The sequence below is a fragment of the Kogia breviceps genome, chromosome 14, assembly GCF_026419965.1.
Source record: "Kogia breviceps isolate mKogBre1 chromosome 14, mKogBre1 haplotype 1, whole genome shotgun sequence".
In the NCBI taxonomy this organism is placed as follows: Eukaryota; Metazoa; Chordata; class Mammalia; order Artiodactyla; family Physeteridae; genus Kogia; species Kogia breviceps.
In genome coordinates, this window is record NC_081323.1 from 55235762 (window position 1) to 55251182 (window position 15421).

At 60.5% G+C, this 15421-nt stretch overlaps 5 protein-coding genes across 15 annotated transcripts; 3 read left to right on the forward strand and 2 right to left on the reverse strand.

The window, feature by feature from the left end:
* The first annotated feature begins 3560 nt into the window (after window positions 1–3560).
* CLDN9 (claudin 9) lies at window positions 3561–4220 on the forward strand. The gene has a single exon (XM_059036740.2). The coding sequence runs from the start codon at window positions 3561–3563 to the stop codon at window positions 4212–4214; it is 654 nt and encodes a 217-aa protein (XP_058892723.1). The 3' UTR covers window positions 4215–4220.
* A 742-nt stretch (window positions 4221–4962) lies between these two features.
* CLDN6 (claudin 6) lies at window positions 4963–8635 on the reverse strand. The gene is made up of 3 exons (XM_059037214.2): window positions 8437–8635; window positions 8001–8330; window positions 4963–6272 (listed from the first exon to the last, which is right to left on the reverse strand). Exon 3 carries the CDS (start codon window positions 6244–6246, stop codon window positions 5581–5583), a length of 666 nt encoding a protein of 221 aa, XP_058893197.1. The 5' UTR covers window positions 6247–6272; window positions 8001–8330; window positions 8437–8635; the 3' UTR covers window positions 4963–5580.
* Window positions 8636–8699: 64 nt separating this feature from the next.
* TNFRSF12A (TNF receptor superfamily member 12A) lies at window positions 8700–10772 on the forward strand. 2 transcript variants are annotated; one of them, XM_059037219.2, is made up of 4 exons: window positions 8700–8862; window positions 9614–9718; window positions 9940–10074; window positions 10160–10772. In XM_059037219.2, the coding sequence occupies exons 1-4, from the start codon at window positions 8769–8771 to the stop codon at window positions 10213–10215; spliced, it is 390 nt and encodes a 129-aa protein (XP_058893202.1). In that variant the 5' UTR covers window positions 8700–8768; the 3' UTR covers window positions 10216–10772. The 2 variants fall into 2 exon arrangements, with proteins under 2 accessions (XP_058893202.1, XP_066869974.1); XM_067013873.1 differs by having other exon boundaries at window positions 8722–8862; window positions 9639–9718.
* Window positions 10773–11006: 234 nt separating this feature from the next.
* Window positions 11007–13225, reverse strand: HCFC1R1 (host cell factor C1 regulator 1). Of its 5 annotated transcripts, none has more exons than XM_059037217.2 (4): window positions 12222–12648; window positions 11855–11911; window positions 11613–11741; window positions 11007–11367 (listed from the first exon to the last, which is right to left on the reverse strand). In XM_059037217.2, exons 1-4 carry the CDS (start codon window positions 12314–12316, stop codon window positions 11232–11234), a joined length of 417 nt encoding a protein of 138 aa, XP_058893200.1. In that variant the 5' UTR covers window positions 12317–12648; the 3' UTR covers window positions 11007–11231. The 5 variants fall into 5 exon arrangements, with proteins under 5 accessions (XP_058893200.1, XP_058893198.1, XP_058893201.1 ...); XM_059037215.2 differs by having other exon boundaries at window positions 11613–11768; window positions 12222–12404; XM_059037218.2 differs by lacking the exon at window positions 11855–11911 and having other exon boundaries at window positions 12222–13225.
* Window positions 11394–15415, forward strand: THOC6 (THO complex subunit 6). Of its 6 annotated transcripts, none has more exons than XM_059037210.2 (13): window positions 11394–12760; window positions 13325–13440; window positions 13540–13604; window positions 13695–13798; window positions 13881–13918; window positions 14002–14050; window positions 14172–14243; window positions 14345–14447; window positions 14533–14582; window positions 14672–14734; window positions 14835–14945; window positions 15030–15164; window positions 15244–15415. In XM_059037210.2, the coding sequence occupies exons 1-13, from the start codon at window positions 12722–12724 to the stop codon at window positions 15322–15324; spliced, it is 1026 nt and encodes a 341-aa protein (XP_058893193.1). In that variant the 5' UTR covers window positions 11394–12721; the 3' UTR covers window positions 15325–15415. The 6 variants fall into 6 exon arrangements, with proteins under 6 accessions (XP_058893193.1, XP_058893195.1, XP_066869968.1 ...); XM_067013867.1 differs by having other exon boundaries at window positions 12413–12624; XM_067013869.1 differs by having other exon boundaries at window positions 12435–12760; window positions 13376–13440.
* Window positions 15416–15421: the final 6 nt, after the last annotated feature.

Sequence of the window (15421 nt, forward strand, 5' to 3'; positions counted from 1 at the left end):
ACCCCGCCGCCCTCCCAGAGAGAACAAAGGTTGGTTTCAGTTCTGTTGCTCCCTGAAGGGGTGAGGAGGGCAAGCCCCCCTCCACTTCCTTGGTTTCCTCCCTCAGTGGTACAGCGAGGAAGGTTCTCCTCCCCCACCTCTTTCCCAGGAGGTGGCGGATGAGGTGGGGCTTCCTGCGGACTTGGTAAAGTGTCATTGAGATGGTAACTACACAGAGGGGGTCCAGGCCTCTCCCGTTGATAGCCTTCCAGCCCGAGTCCCAGGCCCAGCCTAGGCCCCAACTTTAACCCTTTGGTTCCCAGATCCAGCTGAATCCAGGTTGACCAGAGGACCTAAGAGAGGGCCTGGGGCCTCCCAGCCATGGCCTACGGAGGGCTAAGGGCTGAGGGTGGGCAGTACATTCCTGCCCAGGTGCCCTGGGACTCTGCCCTCTGCTGTCCATCCCCCCCCCCACACACAGTGTACCTCTCCTAGTTCTCTGACAAATGTCCCCACTTTTACTCTCCGTCTAGGCTGTGGAGGAGGCGCCTTATCAAGAGGGGGAAAAGTGGGAGACAGGTGGGAGGAAGCTGAAGCTGCCCCACCCCCGGAGGCAGGTCTGGCTGGGACTGGTTTCTGGGGGCAGCGGCGGCAAGAGGGGTGTCTTCATCCTCTGAGCGCCCACCTCCCGTGTGGCAGTGCAGGGGTAGAGTGTAGACATGCTGGGCCAAAGAGGAAATGGGATCTAAGAAGTTTAGGGTCCTCCTAGTGCCATCTCTGGGCACCATGTTTACCTGGTGTGTGTAGTGCCCACACCAGCCCCCATCACGACGTTGGGGGGAGGGGTCTGGAGCTGCCCGTGGAACTGGTGGGCCCTTAAAGCAAGGCCCAATTGCAGGCTGACCAACTGTCCCCGTCCTCCCCCACCTCCCTACACAAGACTCAGTGCTCAAACCAGGAATGTACTAGGCAAATCAGGATGAGTTTGTGACCTTATGCCCAAGGCAAGAGGCAGACTATCTCCAGGCCTGGGGAAGGAAAAGGCCCTGGGCTGAGGCTGCCCAGGATGGGAGGCCTTTTGTGCGGATCGGTGGGCCCTCCAGAGATCTGGGCTGGCTGCCGCTCCCTGACACCTACCTGCCCAAACCTGTGTGACTGGATTCCTGGTGGCCCCAGAGGGAGCCCACTGAAGGCTTGCCTCTATTTGCCCTTCTTCTCAACCACCCCCCTACCCCCATAAAATCTGAGGCCTGGGGGCGTGAGGAGGCACTAGATGAGCTGGACAACCTGCCCAGGGTTCCCCCTGCCCATCACAGCCAGCAGGGAGCTCTGGCCGTTTCCCAGCCAGTTAGCATCAGCACCCTCCTCCCGTCTTCAGGCTGGGGCCACTAGGTCAGCCCATACCAGTTGATTTCTGCCCCTCTCTGGGGAGGCACCCAGTGTGGAGAAAGCTCCAATCATTGGAGTCCACCTATCAGACCTACTGGCTGGCACTGGCCTCAGTTGCTCCATTTTAGGGGGAGCGGTTCTTGTGCTTTTCTGGGGCACCCACCCCTTTGCAAATCTGATGAAGATATAAACTCTCTTCCAAAAAATTGCTAAAACTCATTCCCAGAAGCAATGCAGCCACTTGAAATTAGAATCCTTGATAAATGAAGCCCCACTGGGCAGGTGAGGAGGCACCTAGAACCCCTCCCCTCCCTCAGGGTCGTAGAGTGGTGCAGCGACCAGGTGTGCATTGGGGGGCCTCCCACCCCTGCCGCCACAGGCCAGGTGAGCTCCAGCTTCCTCAGGAGGAGGGCGGGTGGAGAGGCTCTCCCCCAGGGGTCCTCCCCACCACTCTGGAGAGTAGAATTTTCATCAGCCCCCAACTCCCTTTTCACACAATAATCCTCAGTTCTTAGAACCCAGGGAGGGGCTTGAAGGAGCTCATGGCCTGCCCAAAATGAGGGGCTCCTGTTTATGTGCTTCTCAAATGGATCTTTTTTTTTTTTTTTTTTTTTGCGGTACGCGGGCCTCTCACTGTTGTGGCCTCTCCCGTTGCGGATCTCAGGCTCGGGACGCGCAGGCTCCGGATGCGCAGGCTCAGCGGCCATGGCTCACGGGCCCAGCTGCTCCGTGGCATGTGGGATGTGGGATCTTCCCGGACCGGGGCACGAACCTGCGTCCCCTGCATCGGCAGGCGGACTCTCAACCACTGTGCCTCCGGGGAAGCCCTCAAAGGGATCTTTGACCCAAGGAGGCTAAGGACTTTGACCTTCCATGAACTGGCCCTGGGTGGGGGGCAGGATTTGAGCCATGGTCTGTGTGACTTCCAGGCTGGCCCCACGAGGGGAGCGCCACAGGCTCTGAGGGGGTCTTCAGGAGGGGTGTCTTTCCTGAAGACTGTGGGGCAGGGCTCAGGGACGCCCTCCTCTGTGGTGTCCCACTCCCCGAGGAACAGAGTTGGGTGATGGGGCTGCACTCCCACGGAGGGCTCGCACCCCTGTTACTTTCCCCTTTACCCCTCACCCACCTGCACAGCGGGCTCTTTGTCCCCCGCCCCCAGACACCCTCAGCTCAGCCCCCAGTTTCAGCAGCAGGGGTGGGGATGGCACACCTGAGCTGATGTAGAAGCTGGGGGTGGTGGTTTTCTAGGCCATTGCCTGGGTGATGCCACCTGAGCTGAGCGCCAGGCACCTGTTGCTAGGGAACAGTGCGGGCGGGGCCCCTCCCTCGGGACCCGCCAGCGCCACTGGGCTGAGACGGGAGACAGATCAGATTCCAGAGAGTCCCCGGTTGGTGGACAGGGGCGGGGTGTGTGATACTGGGGAAGCTGGTGCGTTTGCATCACGGGGTGGGGGAGAGCAGAGACAGCGGGGGGGGGGGTGGCGGGGGACAGGAGGCTCCCCAAGATGCCCTCCCACTTCTGTCCTGAGCCAGTTCCTTTATTGCCCCCCATTCCTTCCTCCACAGCCGGTCCTCAGTCTCCCCATTCCTTTGTCCATGGATTCCCACGGCATGGAAGTTCTTTCTTCCCCTGTTCCATCCTGGTCATGACCCACCCCCCCCACTGACCCTGAGGCCCCCATCCCACCACCAGCCCCGCCTCCTTCCATCACTCTGGCTTCCCCAGTCTCGGCCTCTCTGCTCCTCCCCTGCCTTGGCCTTAAAACCCCGCCTGCAACCAGGAGCCCGCAGAGTCGCCAGGTGAGCCGCTCAGCGTGAATCTGCAACTCTGGGGACACGTCTCTCTTCAGCCTGAAGGTGGGTCGGGAGGGTCCGTGCAAGCTGGGTCAGACAGGCGGCTGTGGGACCTGACTGCAGGGTGGCAGGAGCAGCCGCTGGGCATCTGAGGGGCGACGGGCCCCTCGAAGGGACACCAACGGCTCAGCTGAGCAGGACTTGAGGTTGATTTGTGTTTGTGGAGGTTCAGAGACACATCTGTGAGGGGCACGGAGCGAGGAGGTGTCTTGCCAGAGGCTCACAGATGTGAGGACTGTCTTGGTCAGAGGACGCTGACTTACGCTCCGCAGCATCGGACACACTCCTGCAAATCAACCAGGCCTCCTAGAGTTGGGAAGACCTAACTGAGGGGACAGATGGCTTCGACTGGTCTTGAACTCCTGGGCATGACCCTGGCTGTGCTGGGCTGGCTGGGGACCCTGGTGTCCTGCGCCCTGCCCCTGTGGAAGGTGACCGCCTTCATCGGCAACAGCATTGTGGTGGCCCAGGTGGTGTGGGAGGGGCTGTGGATGTCCTGCGTGGTGCAGAGCACTGGCCAGATGCAGTGCAAGGTGTACGACTCGCTGCTGGCGCTGCCCCAGGACCTGCAGGCTGCCCGAGCCCTCTGTGTTATCGCCCTCTTGCTGGCCCTGCTTGGCCTGCTGTTGGCCATCACAGGTGCACAGTGTACCACCTGCGTGGAGGATGAAGGCGCCAAAGCCCGCATTGTGCTCACCGCGGGGGTCATCCTCCTCCTTTCAGGCATCCTGGTGCTCATCCCTGTGTGCTGGACCGCCCACGCCATCATCCAGGACTTCTACAACCCCCTGGTGGCTGAGGCCCTCAAGCGGGAGCTGGGAGCCTCTCTCTACCTGGGCTGGGCGGCGTCTGCCCTGCTTATGTTGGGCGGGGGCCTCCTCTGCTGCACATGCCCCCCGCCCCAGATCGACCGGCCCCGGGGACCGAGGTTGGGCTACTCTATCCCCTCCCGCTCGGGTGCATCTGGGCTGGACAAGAGAGACTACGTGTGAGGTGAATGTCCATGGAAGCCTGCTGCTTAGAACCTTGACCTTGTGCTGGATGCCCTGCCCTAACCCTTGCCTTCTACTGTCAATCCCTCCCCCAGGTGAAACCCACTTTACAGATGCTGGAGCCCACCCCGGCTACAGGGCTAGTCTCAGCAGGCCTGACTGAGTCTAGACCCTCTAGGTCTGACTGAGTCTAGACACTCCTCAGATGGTCCCCATCTCCATCCAGGCAGGGTGCCCTGGCTTGCCCCTGCTTCCCCCAATTTTCTCTCTTCTGCTGTCTCTTCTTCAGGCTGGCCCTCCTCTTCCTCTGAGCCCTCCCCTGCCCCCAGAACCTGGGCCTCACCCAAAGGGCAGTAGCTCCTTATGCCCTCCTTGGCCTGGAGTTGGTCCCTTCTGACCTGGCCACTACCAGCATCCAGAGGCCCAGGACAGGTCGTCTGAGAGCAGCCACTCTCCTCCAGGCCCGGAGGCCCTGCCCATCATCTCCCCCAACCTCACCCCCACCTTTGAGTAGGGAATAAATAGACCATTTGTAACTCGGCTCCTTTGATCTGTGGTTGGTCTGGGAAGACCTGATGGCCTCTCCTGGGTTTGTCAGACCAAGGCCTGCTCCAGGAGGTCCTGCCCAGTGGGTAACCTCACTCAGGCCACGCAAGGCACGGGGGCAACACGGGAGGTGACTGACTTGTGCCCACCTCCTCCTGCCAGGCTGGCACTCAGCAGACCCCCAGCAACACCAAAGGCAAGTAACCAAACAAAACATGCTTTATTTAGTAAAAACTGGTGAGTGTGGGCAGGACATGGCAGAAGTACACAGGGGTTGGGGATGGGAGGGTCAGGGGTCAGCACAGGGGGGACATGACTCAGGATGGAGGAGCCAGAGGTCAGAAGACTTGGAGGTGGGCGGGTCTTTGGTAACTTATCACCTGCTCCTCTAGAGGCTACATGTGGCTCAAAAGCCCCTGGGGGTTCCAGAGGCCTGACCAGCAAGGGAAGGCTTGTCCCTGCAGGCCTAGGGAGGCCCTACCCCCAACATCAGCAGGAACTCTCGGGGACAGGATGAAAGCACCTGGATAGCAAGCACCCTTCACATGGGGCCCAAAGCTCCCGGTTGGTCTCTAAGATGGGGGTGTCCAGGGTGGAGAAAGATCCAGAAACTCTGAAGCATCACCTCTGGCTCCATCATCCAAAGGTGAGGAATGCCAGTAGCAGAGCCCAGGTGGGTTATCAAATGGATTAACCACCGCCCCCCACCAATAAAAAGCAAAAACAACACCAAAGCTGTCATGGATCACCATTGCCATGGCTCCAGCTCAGAGGGTTAGGCTCCACTATCAAGGAAGCCCCCGCTCCCCCCCTTCCCGAATTAGACGTAATTCTTAGTGGGGTACTCAGAGGGACCCCGAGAGGCAGTATGTGGGGCTGATGCCGAGTATCGGGCCATATAATGGCTGGAGCCCCGGGACCCCCCAGAGGGGCAGGTGCAGCACAGTAGCCCCCCACCCAGCAACAAAAGGCCAGAAGCTGCCCAGCCCAGGTAGAGGGAGGCTCCCAGCTCCCGCTTTTGGGCCTCAGCCACCAGGGGGTTGTAGAAGTCCTGGATGATGGTGTGGGCCGTCCAGCACACGGGGATCAGGGTCAGGACTCCTGAGATGACAAAGATGATCCCAGAGATGAGCACCAGACGGGCCTTGGAGTCCTTGTCCTCCACACAGGTGGTGCACTTGGCCCCTGCGAGGTAGACCAGCAGGCCGAGCAGGACCACTAGGAGAGTGATGACACAGAGGGCTCGGGCAGCCTGCAGGTCCTGGGGCAGCGCCAGCAGCGAGTCGTACACCTTGCACTGCATCTGGCCAGTGCTCTGCACCACACAGGACATCCACAGCCCCTCCCACACCACCTGGGCCACCACAATGCTGTTGCCGATGAAGGCGGTCACCTTCCACAGGGGCAGGGCGCAGGATACCAGGGCATTCACCCAGCCAAGCAGCGTCAGGACGATCCCCAAGATTTGCAGACCAGTGGAGGCCATTGCGAGGTTGAGGTTGAGGAGCTGCACTGTGGGACAGAAGCAGAGTAACTTAAGATCAGCTGGCCCAGCCCCTGGTTCCCAATGAATGCTAACCCCCATGCCACATGCCATGGCCACCACACAGGACACCAAGAGTATGAACCTTGGGAATCAGGACACCGTGTCCTGTAACATGGACAAGGCATGCTCCCTGAGCCTCATTTTCTCATGGGCAAAATGAGCATTTAATGCTTCAGTATTTTTTTTTTCCCCAGACAGGCACTGGTTTATAAGAGTGAAAAAGTAAGCAACCCAGTCCTAGTTGTTTTGAGTGCAAATGAAATATAAAGCCTATGCACATGCTTGTCCATGGCTTCAGCTACTTTGGGTACAAAGGGGCAAAAGGGATGAAACAACAGAATGCAGTTTTTTGGTGGTTTCCACAGGGTTAATGGGTGGTAGGTTTGCTCTAGCCGTGAGTTTCAGGCTTAAAACTTAGTTTTAACACCAAGAATAGAGATCCAAGTTTCCTCCCAGCACCCAACATAAATGTCCAAACCCTTCACCCCAACTTGGTTCTGTACCCCAAACAGGCGGTTGCCAGTTTGATCTTAAGATCTTGTGTACATGGTGGCCAGTCAGCCCTGGCCTTGCTTGCCACTGCCTGGCCCAAACCAAACCCACCCAGTCAGACCCTGGATGGGGCAGGGAGGGAAACAAAAACAAAAACAGCCCTCCCACCCCAAAGCACTTCCTTTCCCAAGGCCACCGGCTGCCTCTCTGGTTTCTGCCCTTCTGTCTTCCCCTAGGGGGGCCACAGAGCAGACCCCCAAGATTGGTGACATTTTTTTGTGTATTCTTGCCCCAAATGCCATCCTCTCAGAACACAACTTCTCTAAAAGAAGTTACCACCCTTGGGGTCTGTGCAGTGAAACATCTCCTCTGGGGCAGCCCTGGCCCCCTCACAACCCACTTCATGTTGGAGGTCGCCGCGGGGGATCCCTTCTGTTCAGGGTCTCGTTGTGGCTCTTCATTGCCCAAAGTTCCCGCGCACGCCTCGGACCTAAACTTAGCACCGGCCCCACCAGGGTGGCCAGAGGGCAGACTCTCCACTCATTTGCGCCCGCCCATAACCCGGGCCGAACTCATGACCTGGGGGGAGATAGAACGCGGAGGGCCGTACAGCGCTAATCCCAAGCCCAGTGTCAGCCCTCCAGGACTCTGGCCGGGTTAGGGCCGGGGCCACGCCAGACTAGGCACCCGGCACCTCTACCTTACAAGCGTGTCTCTGCTCTCGACCCCTTCCCCTTTCCACACACTACAGGCTCGGCTCATCCGAGGGCGTCCCTTCCCGCTCTCTATCCCTATTTCCCTTCTGAGTCTGGCCCGAAGGAGGGTGTCCTCAGCCCCCCGGGCCTGGAAGCCGCTCACCCTGGAGGGTTCTAATGGCGGCGCTAGCAGCAGGGTCCGCTCCCGCAGGTGAGGGGGAGGACAGCCCCGCCCCAGAGGGAAGCGCAGGTGGGGGAGGGGCGCCTGGGTTTCGGTGCCTTTGTCCCCGGGCTGGGGGGAGGGGCGTTTAACCCTTCCGCCAAAGGACCCCATTAAGGCTTTGGTGCAGCCCCCCGCCCAGGGGCTCCTGGCCCTGAGTGGCTGCCGCCCAATCAGTTCAGGTTCTTCACGCGCACCCCAACCCAACTTCGCCACTCCCCCTGCCCCCCCCATCTTCGAGGCACCTACCCCCTCCCCCACGACACGCACACTTCCCCCAGACTCACCTGCAAGGGAGTCCACAAAGATTCGGAGTAGCAGGCGGAGTGCTGGGACGGGGGCGGAGGCGGGGGTCTTAAAGAGGCAATGACGTCACCGGACCACCGCCCAGGGGAGGGGCAGAGACCCCAGTCCAGACCGCGGCGGACGCGCGAATCCCAACCTCGTCAGTGGGGGGCGCTCGAGCCTGGAGCCGCTGCTCCCCCATCTGGTCCGGGTGCAGGGCATCAGCTGGCAGAAATCCGGCAGGCAGTGGGTCAAGGCGCAAGGTATGGAGCCGAACAGAGCTTGGGGTTCGACTACGGAACTCACCTAACTTTCCTGAGCCTCATTTTACTCTGAAAAATGGAGACAACAAGCCCACATTTTACTATGTAACTATGTCCTAAGGTAGAAATTAAAGAGCACAGTATTATTACTTTTGTTGTATTGTTATTATCATACCCTCGGGGCCCTTAAGAAAGCAGCTTTCTCTGTGCTGGGTTGTTTTGTGTCAGATCCGCCCTCTCGCCCAACACGCACTTCCTGGGCTTCCGCACCGAGAAGGTAGGGTCACATCTGCATCCCTTTGGCGTTCTAGCCGCTCCCAAACAGAGACGGCGTTTGTTGAGCGAATGACTGAACTTAGAAATCCGGGCGGGACCCGGCGTCTAGGGGTGGATCGCGGGGCGGGCAGAGGCTAGGGATCCGCCCCGGAAGGCGGGGGCGGGGCCGCTGCTGTCTGCCCCGGTACGCGGCTGACCAGCGCAGACTGCAGCCGCCGCCGGACGAGCACCATGTCTCCCGGCCCACTACTCCCGCTGCCGCGGCTCCTCGTGCTGGGGCTCGGGCTGGCGCTGCTGCGCGCCGCGGCCGGGGAGCGAGTGCCAGGTATGCCCGGCCCGGGCTGGGCGGGAGGGCGTGGGAGACGGGGGAATCCCAGGTCCGGGATCGGGGAGCCGTCACTGGGGGCCTAGAGGAGGGGGCAGAACTGGCGGGACTAGGTGGACATGGGGATCCTGGGTCAGGTGGTCTCCAGACACCGCGCTCCCTGGCCAGGAGAGGTCTTATCTCGCTCCCAGCTTCATCCGTAGTCCGGGCCTCAGTTTCCCGCCTGTCCAACTTGGGGGGCGGGGGAGGCTTCGGTTCTGAGTCTGGACTCGGAAGTGGAGAGAGAAAAAAAGTTTGAGGGAGAGATGTCCCGTCCGGTAAGGTGGCACGCCCCCAGCCTGATCAATATCGGGTCTGCCCACCCCGCTTGACCGAAGAGTTGGGGGGGTGTTGAGAGGCACGGAGGTCTGTGCCCCCCATACCATGTGGGGTGCCCCCTTCTATCCGGTGACTTCAGTGCCCAGCTATGCGGGGGGAGGGACCGGGGTCGGGCCCGGTGCCCAGGAATGAGTCACCCGCCGGCGGCGGCGGGGGTGCTGTTATGGGGACCTGACCCCCTCTCCCCAGCGTCCCGCACTACGCCCCCCTCTCCCCCGCGCTGCCGTGTCCCGGTCGGGCCGTGCGGTCACCTGTGAGGAATGTGGAGGGAGGGCGCCGGTGACTCACGTTATTCGAGCCGGCCGACCCTGACCTCAGCCCCCAAAATAGCCGCACCCCGCCCCCCGCCTCTGACTCGCGGCCCCCTCCCCAGGCACCACCCCCTGCTCTCGCGGCAGCTCCTGGAGCGCGGACCTAGACAAGTGCATGGACTGCGCATCGTGCCCCACGCGACCGCACAGCGACTTCTGCCTGGGCTGTGAGTGGGAGCGGGCCAGAGGCGAGCGGACCCCAGACTGGGGGAGAGGGTTGCTGGGTGGAGAGGGGAGCAGATCTGTGGAATTAATTGGGAGAGGCTGGAGTGAGGAAGGGGCTCTGATTGGGGTAGGGACCACGGTGGAGGAAAGGCTTAAGGCTCCGATCTAGGGGGCGGGGCTGGTCACTAGAGGGGCGAAGTCTGACTTGGAGTCCCGCCCCCAGGCGCTGCGGCCCCTCCAGCCTCCTTCAGGCTGCTGTGGCCCATCCTGGGGGGTGCCCTGAGCCTGGCCCTCGTTCTGGGGCTGCTTTCCGGATTCCTGGTCTGGAGACGGTGCCGCAGGAGAGAAAAGTTTACCAGTAAGTGTGCCCCCGCCCGCCCGACGGCCGCCCATCATTCCTCAACATCTCCCCCGCTCCTGATGCCCCTCTTCTTATCTTGCAGCCCCCATCGAGGAGACCGGCGGGGAGGGCTGTCCTGGCGTGGCGCTGATCCAGTGACAGTGAGCGCCCCCTGCCAGCAGGAGGCTGCGCCCACTCATCATTCATTCATTCATTCTGGAGCCAGCCCCAGCCTCCCAGACACAGCCAGAGCCAGGCTGCTCCAACCACAGGGGTGTGGAGGGATGGAGGACAGTGAATCACCTCTCTGAGGCCTGGGTTCAGGCTTCAGAAGGGCCTTCCAAGGTGTCTGACTGCCCTGACTTTGGCTCCAGAATAGAAAAGGAGACCCTGGCTGGCTCATGACAGACAGCTGACACTAAGGAACCACAGCATTTGCACAAGGGTCCCCCCACCCCCACTATGGCCTGGGGGCCAGGCTGACCTGAGAGACAGACACAACATCAGGACCCACCCACTCAGATGTACTGAAATTCCACCACGGGTCTCAGCCTGGGGAGCTAGGGACCTGTTCCTAACACTAGGGGGCTGGCCCTCTAGCAGGGCTGGCCCTAAGACACTGCCCCTCCAACCCCCCAAAGCGGGGAGATATTTATTTTGGGAAGAAAGTTCGGAGGGGGAGAGAATTTATTAATAAAAGAATCTTTAACTTTAAATGGTTTGGAGAGTGGCATGATCCCAGCCTGACTTCCCAGAGCTGGAGGGAGGAGTGAGTCAGCGCGGGGGTGGGGGTGAGGCTCTGACTCACACATTCTCAATGCCTGAGCCCAGCCTGCCAGGACCTGGCCATGCCCTGACCATTTTCCAGGGAAGATCTTGAGAAACCCCAGCATCCAGCATCCCTGCCCTGCCCTCCCTTTCCCAAAGGCCCTGGGTTCCACACTGAAACCTTCATTTGCTCAGCAATCTTTATTCAGTTCTCTGAGGAGGAGACAGCTCCCTTCCCATGCTCCTGCCCCTCCCACCCCAGGGCTCCGTGTCCTCTTGGGGGAAAGTCCTGGTGCCCAGAGGCCTGGTCTGGAGGAAAAGCAGGGCAGCTGGTCCCTTCGTGGGAGTGCTGGCCTCCCCTGTTGTGGGGAAGAAGGAAGGTGGGCAGGGGCACTGCCCCCCAGCACTCAGAGCTCCATTATGTCCCCAGCTGGGGTTGCAGGGTAGTGGGGGGTGGGGGTGTCCCCCAGCCTCAGCAACCGGAGCGCCTCAGGGATCAGGTTCCCAGGGTAGCGCCAGAGAAGCAGCTCAGAGCAAGGGCTTCTGGAAGAGGAAATGACAGTCACGGCACAGGGCTGAGGCTGGTCTGGCAGAGCTACACCCCACCTGGTACAGGTCCCCAGGGGCTCCCCTGGACTGCTGGCACCTTCCAAGGAGCCAAGTAGGGAAACAACAGAGGTTGGCTAGAAGCTAAAAATAGCAAGATGAGGCAGAGCCTGGAGATTGGCTCTGAGGATTGGGTATGATCCTCCGGAAGGCCCAGCTAGTGGATTGTGGATGGTGCCTACCTGAGTGGGGGCAGAGCTGGGCGGAAAGCCATGGGGGGGCTGCAGTAAGGGTGGTCATTATGCAGGCTGAGTCTAGAGAAGTGGGTGACCATGTTCTCCTCAGACAGGAACTGCTTGCGCAGGGGCTCCCTGGGGAGAGACAGGGAGGCAGGCAGCCTGGGATATTCAGAAGAGAGGTAGTCTGATGGGGACCTGAGGTGACAGAGGGCTTGTTGGGAGTCCCTCCCTGCCCCCAAACTCACTGCTCCTCCTCCAGGCGACGCTTGGTGCTCATGGGCACAGCTCCTCGGAGAGGGGAGCTGGGAAGAAAAGAGAGCCCGGAGCACCCCACCCTCTTGGACCCATCCCCAGGATCTGCCCAACTAAGCCTGCAGCGTCAGCCAGGAGCCCCCAGCCCAACCCTGTCTCAGCTGACGCCTAAGTCACCCCCTCTCCCAGACCATCCAGAAGCCTGCCTCGGAGTCTGTCCCCAGTCTGCAACCCTGTCTTAGCTCATGCCCAAGCCCTGCCGATAAACCCTACCGCGTGTCATCCTGCAGAGCAGCCCTGAGGGCCCAGCCAAAGCTCCTGGGCCCCTAGACCAGGCCCACCCAGGGCCCCCACACACACCTCGCGTCCAGGCCTCGGGACGCCCCTGAGGCGGCCCGCGGGTCGCGCTGGGCCCGACTCTGGGGGCCTCGCTCCAGGGGTTGCTGCAGGATCATTGGGGTTCGGGGTCCTGCCAGCAGAGGGGTGGGATCCGGGCGACAGGGGCGGAGCCTCCGAGGGCGTGGCTCAACGCGTGGGGCGTGGCTTTAGGCGAGCGCGCGCGGCCAGGTTCCGCGCAGGCGCGGAAGACGGACAGCACGCGACTGGAAGGCGCGTCGGTTCAGCCGTGTAGGGGAGGGGACCTGGCGTAGTGGCGTTGAGGAGGGCGCCACTTAGTGTTGGGACCTTCTCGGCGGTCACCTCCACTCCTGGGACTCGGGTTACGTGGCGGCCGCCTTCACGCCGGGCAGGCCAGCGGCGTTGGGTAGGTGACACGCCGCGAAAAGGAGGCGCTCGTTGGCACTTCCGGTCTCGTGAGGCTTCGTCGCGCGCGGAGCACTCTGGGACTTTTATTTCTCGAGATGGAGCGAGCCTTGCCTCAAGCGGTGCCTCTCGGTCAGGTGAGGGGGGCGCGATGCGCGGTGCTTTCTGGGGTTTGTAGTCCATGCCCGGCTCCGAAGGGGCCGGCCAAGGAGTCGTGCCCTCTAGACCTGTTTTGCGTGGGCTGTTGGTGGGACTCGGATTCTGACCCGAGGGAGGGAGAGTAACCCAGAAATACCTCAGGGGCCTAACATGAAAGTCAGGATACGGATTAGGAGTCAGTACGTTTTTCTGTATTGGAGTAATAGAGCCACTTTTTAAGCGGTTTCTCCGAGGCAGTCCTGTGCGAAGCTTTTTATATACAACAGCTCATCCAATGGTGACAAAATCTCCCGTGAGCTCCTTTTGACAGTTGAGGAAACCTGGAGGAGAGGCTGAGTCCTTGGTCAAAAGTTCCACTAGGCATCAAGCCTCAACTCTCCCCTTTCTCACCTCCGTCTTCGAACCACCCCTGGGACTATATGGACAGGTGCCTGCTTGGTGGGCTATAAAAAGGAGAACCGAGAAGTCAGTGCGGTGGGAGGCTGGACTGGATCAGGGGTCCCAGACGCCCCAGACAGCCTTCATCCAGCCTCTCTCCACAGATGGAAGTATTTCAGGCCCTGCAGCGGCTGCACATGATCATTTTTTCCCAGAATGTCTCACCCTGTGGGAAGTTCCTGGCAGCTGGCAACAATTACGGGCGGATAGCCATCTTTAGGTACCCTTGCCCCTGCTCCCCACCATCCACTAGCTCCAGCACTTGGTCTTCTGGGGCTGATGCCCCCTGCTTCTGACTCTCAGGCCCCTCTCCTTTCAGCTTGTCTGCTGCTTTGAGCTCTGAGGCCAAAGAGGAAAGTAAGAAGCCCATGGTGACCTTCCAAGGTGGGTGCAGGCATTGAGGCCAGCTTAGGGAACCCCCGGGTGGACGAGAGGAGCAGGACAGGGTCACTCAGGTTCTGTACTTCGATTTAGCCCACGATGGACCCGTCTACAGCATGGTCTCCACTGATCGACATCTTCTCAGTGCTGGGGATGGGGAGGTGAAGGCCTGGCTTTGGGCAGAGATCCTTAAGAAGGTGAGTGTGGAGCTGGGGGAAGGGTGAGGTGCCCAGACCCAGAGAGAGCCTTTGAGGTCACCCATTGTTTTCCTCCATGAAGGGCTGTAAGGAGCTGTGGCGTCGTCAGCCCCCATACAGGTGAGCCAGGCCCATATGGGCAGAGGGCATGTGGGGGTGAAGGTACTGCCTCACAAGAGCTGACCCTGCTTTCCCTCTCCCAGGACCAGTCTGGAAGTACCTGAGATCAATGCTTTGCTTCTCGTCCCCAAGGTTTGAGCCCTTTTTAATCGGGGCTCTGCCCTGCCCTGTTTTGGGCCCAAATTTTAATCCTTCCCCTCTCCCTGTTCTGACTTGACATTCTCTTCTGACCCCATCCTGCCTTCTTCTGCAGGAGAATTCCCTCATCCTGGCGGGGGGAGACTGTCAGCTGCATACGATGGACCTTGAGACGGGGACCTTCACGGTGAGACAGCTGTGGAACAGGAGTGGCAGGGGCAGGGTGGGGGAGCAGGGGCAGCAGCATCCTTCCTGGATCTTGTCCTGACACTGCCCCTCTCCCTGCAGCGGGCCCTCTGGGGCCACACAGACTACATCCACTGCCTGGCACTGCGGGAGCGGAGCCCCGAGGTGCTGTCAGGTGGCGAGGATGGGGCCGTGCGGCTTTGGGGTAAGGGAATGTCTGATTGGAGGGAAAGATGGTGGTAAGGGAGGCTGGGGCAAGGAGGGTACCTTTTATGGTTCTTCCCCCACAGACCTCCGCATGGCCAAGGAGGTCCAGACGATTGAGGTCTACAAGCACGAGGTGAGGGCACACCCCATGCTCTGTGCTTCTTCCTTACTGGGCATCTCTTGTGTCTTCACCTCCTCCTCTATTCTCCTCTTCCCTCCCAGGAGTGCTCGAGGCCCCACAATGGGCGCTGGATTGGATGTTTGGCAACTGACTCCGACTGGATGGTGAGCTGGGCAGAGTGTAGGATGGGGTGGCAGCTCTGGGCCCTGTCCAGCTGAGGCCCTGTGGTTCACGGTAGCTGGGGACCCCCACCTTTCTGCCCAGGTCTGTGGAGGTGGCCCAGCACTAACCCTCTGGCACCTTCGATCCTCCACACCCACCACCGTCTTCCCCATGCGGGCACCACAGAAACATGTTACCTTCTACCAGGACCTGGTGAGCCCCTCTGTCTTGCTTCTGCCAGCCCTGTCCCGCTCCCCCTGCAGCCCTGAACCCTGAGGCCCCTCCTTGTCTTCACAGATTCTATCAGCTGGACAGGGTCGCTGTGTCAATCACTGGCAGCTGAGCGGGGAGCTCAAGGCCCAGGTGCCTGGCTCCTCCCCAGGGCTGCTAAGCCTCAGCCTCAACCAGCAACCAGCAGCCCCTGAGTGCAAGGTGGGTTCAGCAAGGGGCGGTGGGGATCCTGGGAGGCCAGGGCGTGTGGGCAGGTCAGTCACTCCCCTCTTGCCTCTAGGTCCTGACAGCCGCAGGCAACAGCTGCAGGGTGGATGTCTTCACCAATCTGGGCTACCGAGCTTTCTCCTTGTCCTTCTGACCTCCAGCAACACCCCCACCTCCACCTCAGGGGTTTGGAGTGATTTGTTGTTTGTTTTTTTTTTTATACTAATAAAATTTTGGGCATTTTTTTTCAT

Bases quoted from the DNA above. Each gene is read 5' to 3' on its own strand.
- CLDN9 (XM_059036740.2), top strand. From the start codon at position 3,561: ATGGCTTCGACTGGTCTTGAACTCCTGGGCATGACCCTGGCTGTGCTG.
- CLDN6 (XM_059037214.2), bottom strand. From the start codon at position 6,246: ATGGCCTCCACTGGTCTGCAAATCTTGGGGATCGTCCTGACGCTGCTT.
- TNFRSF12A (XM_059037219.2), top strand. From the start codon at position 8,769: ATGTCTCCCGGCCCACTACTCCCGCTGCCGCGGCTCCTCGTGCTGGGG. The intron at 9,719-9,939 runs GTGAGTGGGAGC...TCCCGCCCCCAG, and splicing joins CAGCGACTTCTGCCTGGGCT to GCGCTGCGGCCCCTCCAGCC. The intron at 10,075-10,159 runs GTAAGTGTGCCC...CTTATCTTGCAG, and splicing joins CAGGAGAGAAAAGTTTACCA to CCCCCATCGAGGAGACCGGC.
- HCFC1R1 (XM_059037215.2), bottom strand. From the start codon at position 12,316: ATGATCCTGCAGCAACCCCTGGAGCGAGGCCCCCAGAGTCGGGCCCAG. The intron at 11,912-12,221 runs GTGTGTGTGGGG...TTTTCTTCCCAG, and splicing joins TCCCGAGGCCTGGACGCGAG to CTCCCCTCTCCGAGGAGCTG. The intron at 11,368-11,612 runs GTAGGCACCATC...TTCCTCTTCCAG, and splicing joins CCAGCTCTGCCCCCACTCAG to AAGCCCTTGCTCTGAGCTGC.
- THOC6 (XM_059037210.2), top strand. From the start codon at position 12,722: ATGGAGCGAGCCTTGCCTCAAGCGGTGCCTCTCGGTCAG. The intron at 13,799-13,880 runs GTGAGTGTGGAG...TCCTCCATGAAG, and splicing joins GGGCAGAGATCCTTAAGAAG to GGCTGTAAGGAGCTGTGGCG. The intron at 14,448-14,532 runs GTAAGGGAATGT...CTTCCCCCACAG, and splicing joins TGGGGCCGTGCGGCTTTGGG to ACCTCCGCATGGCCAAGGAG.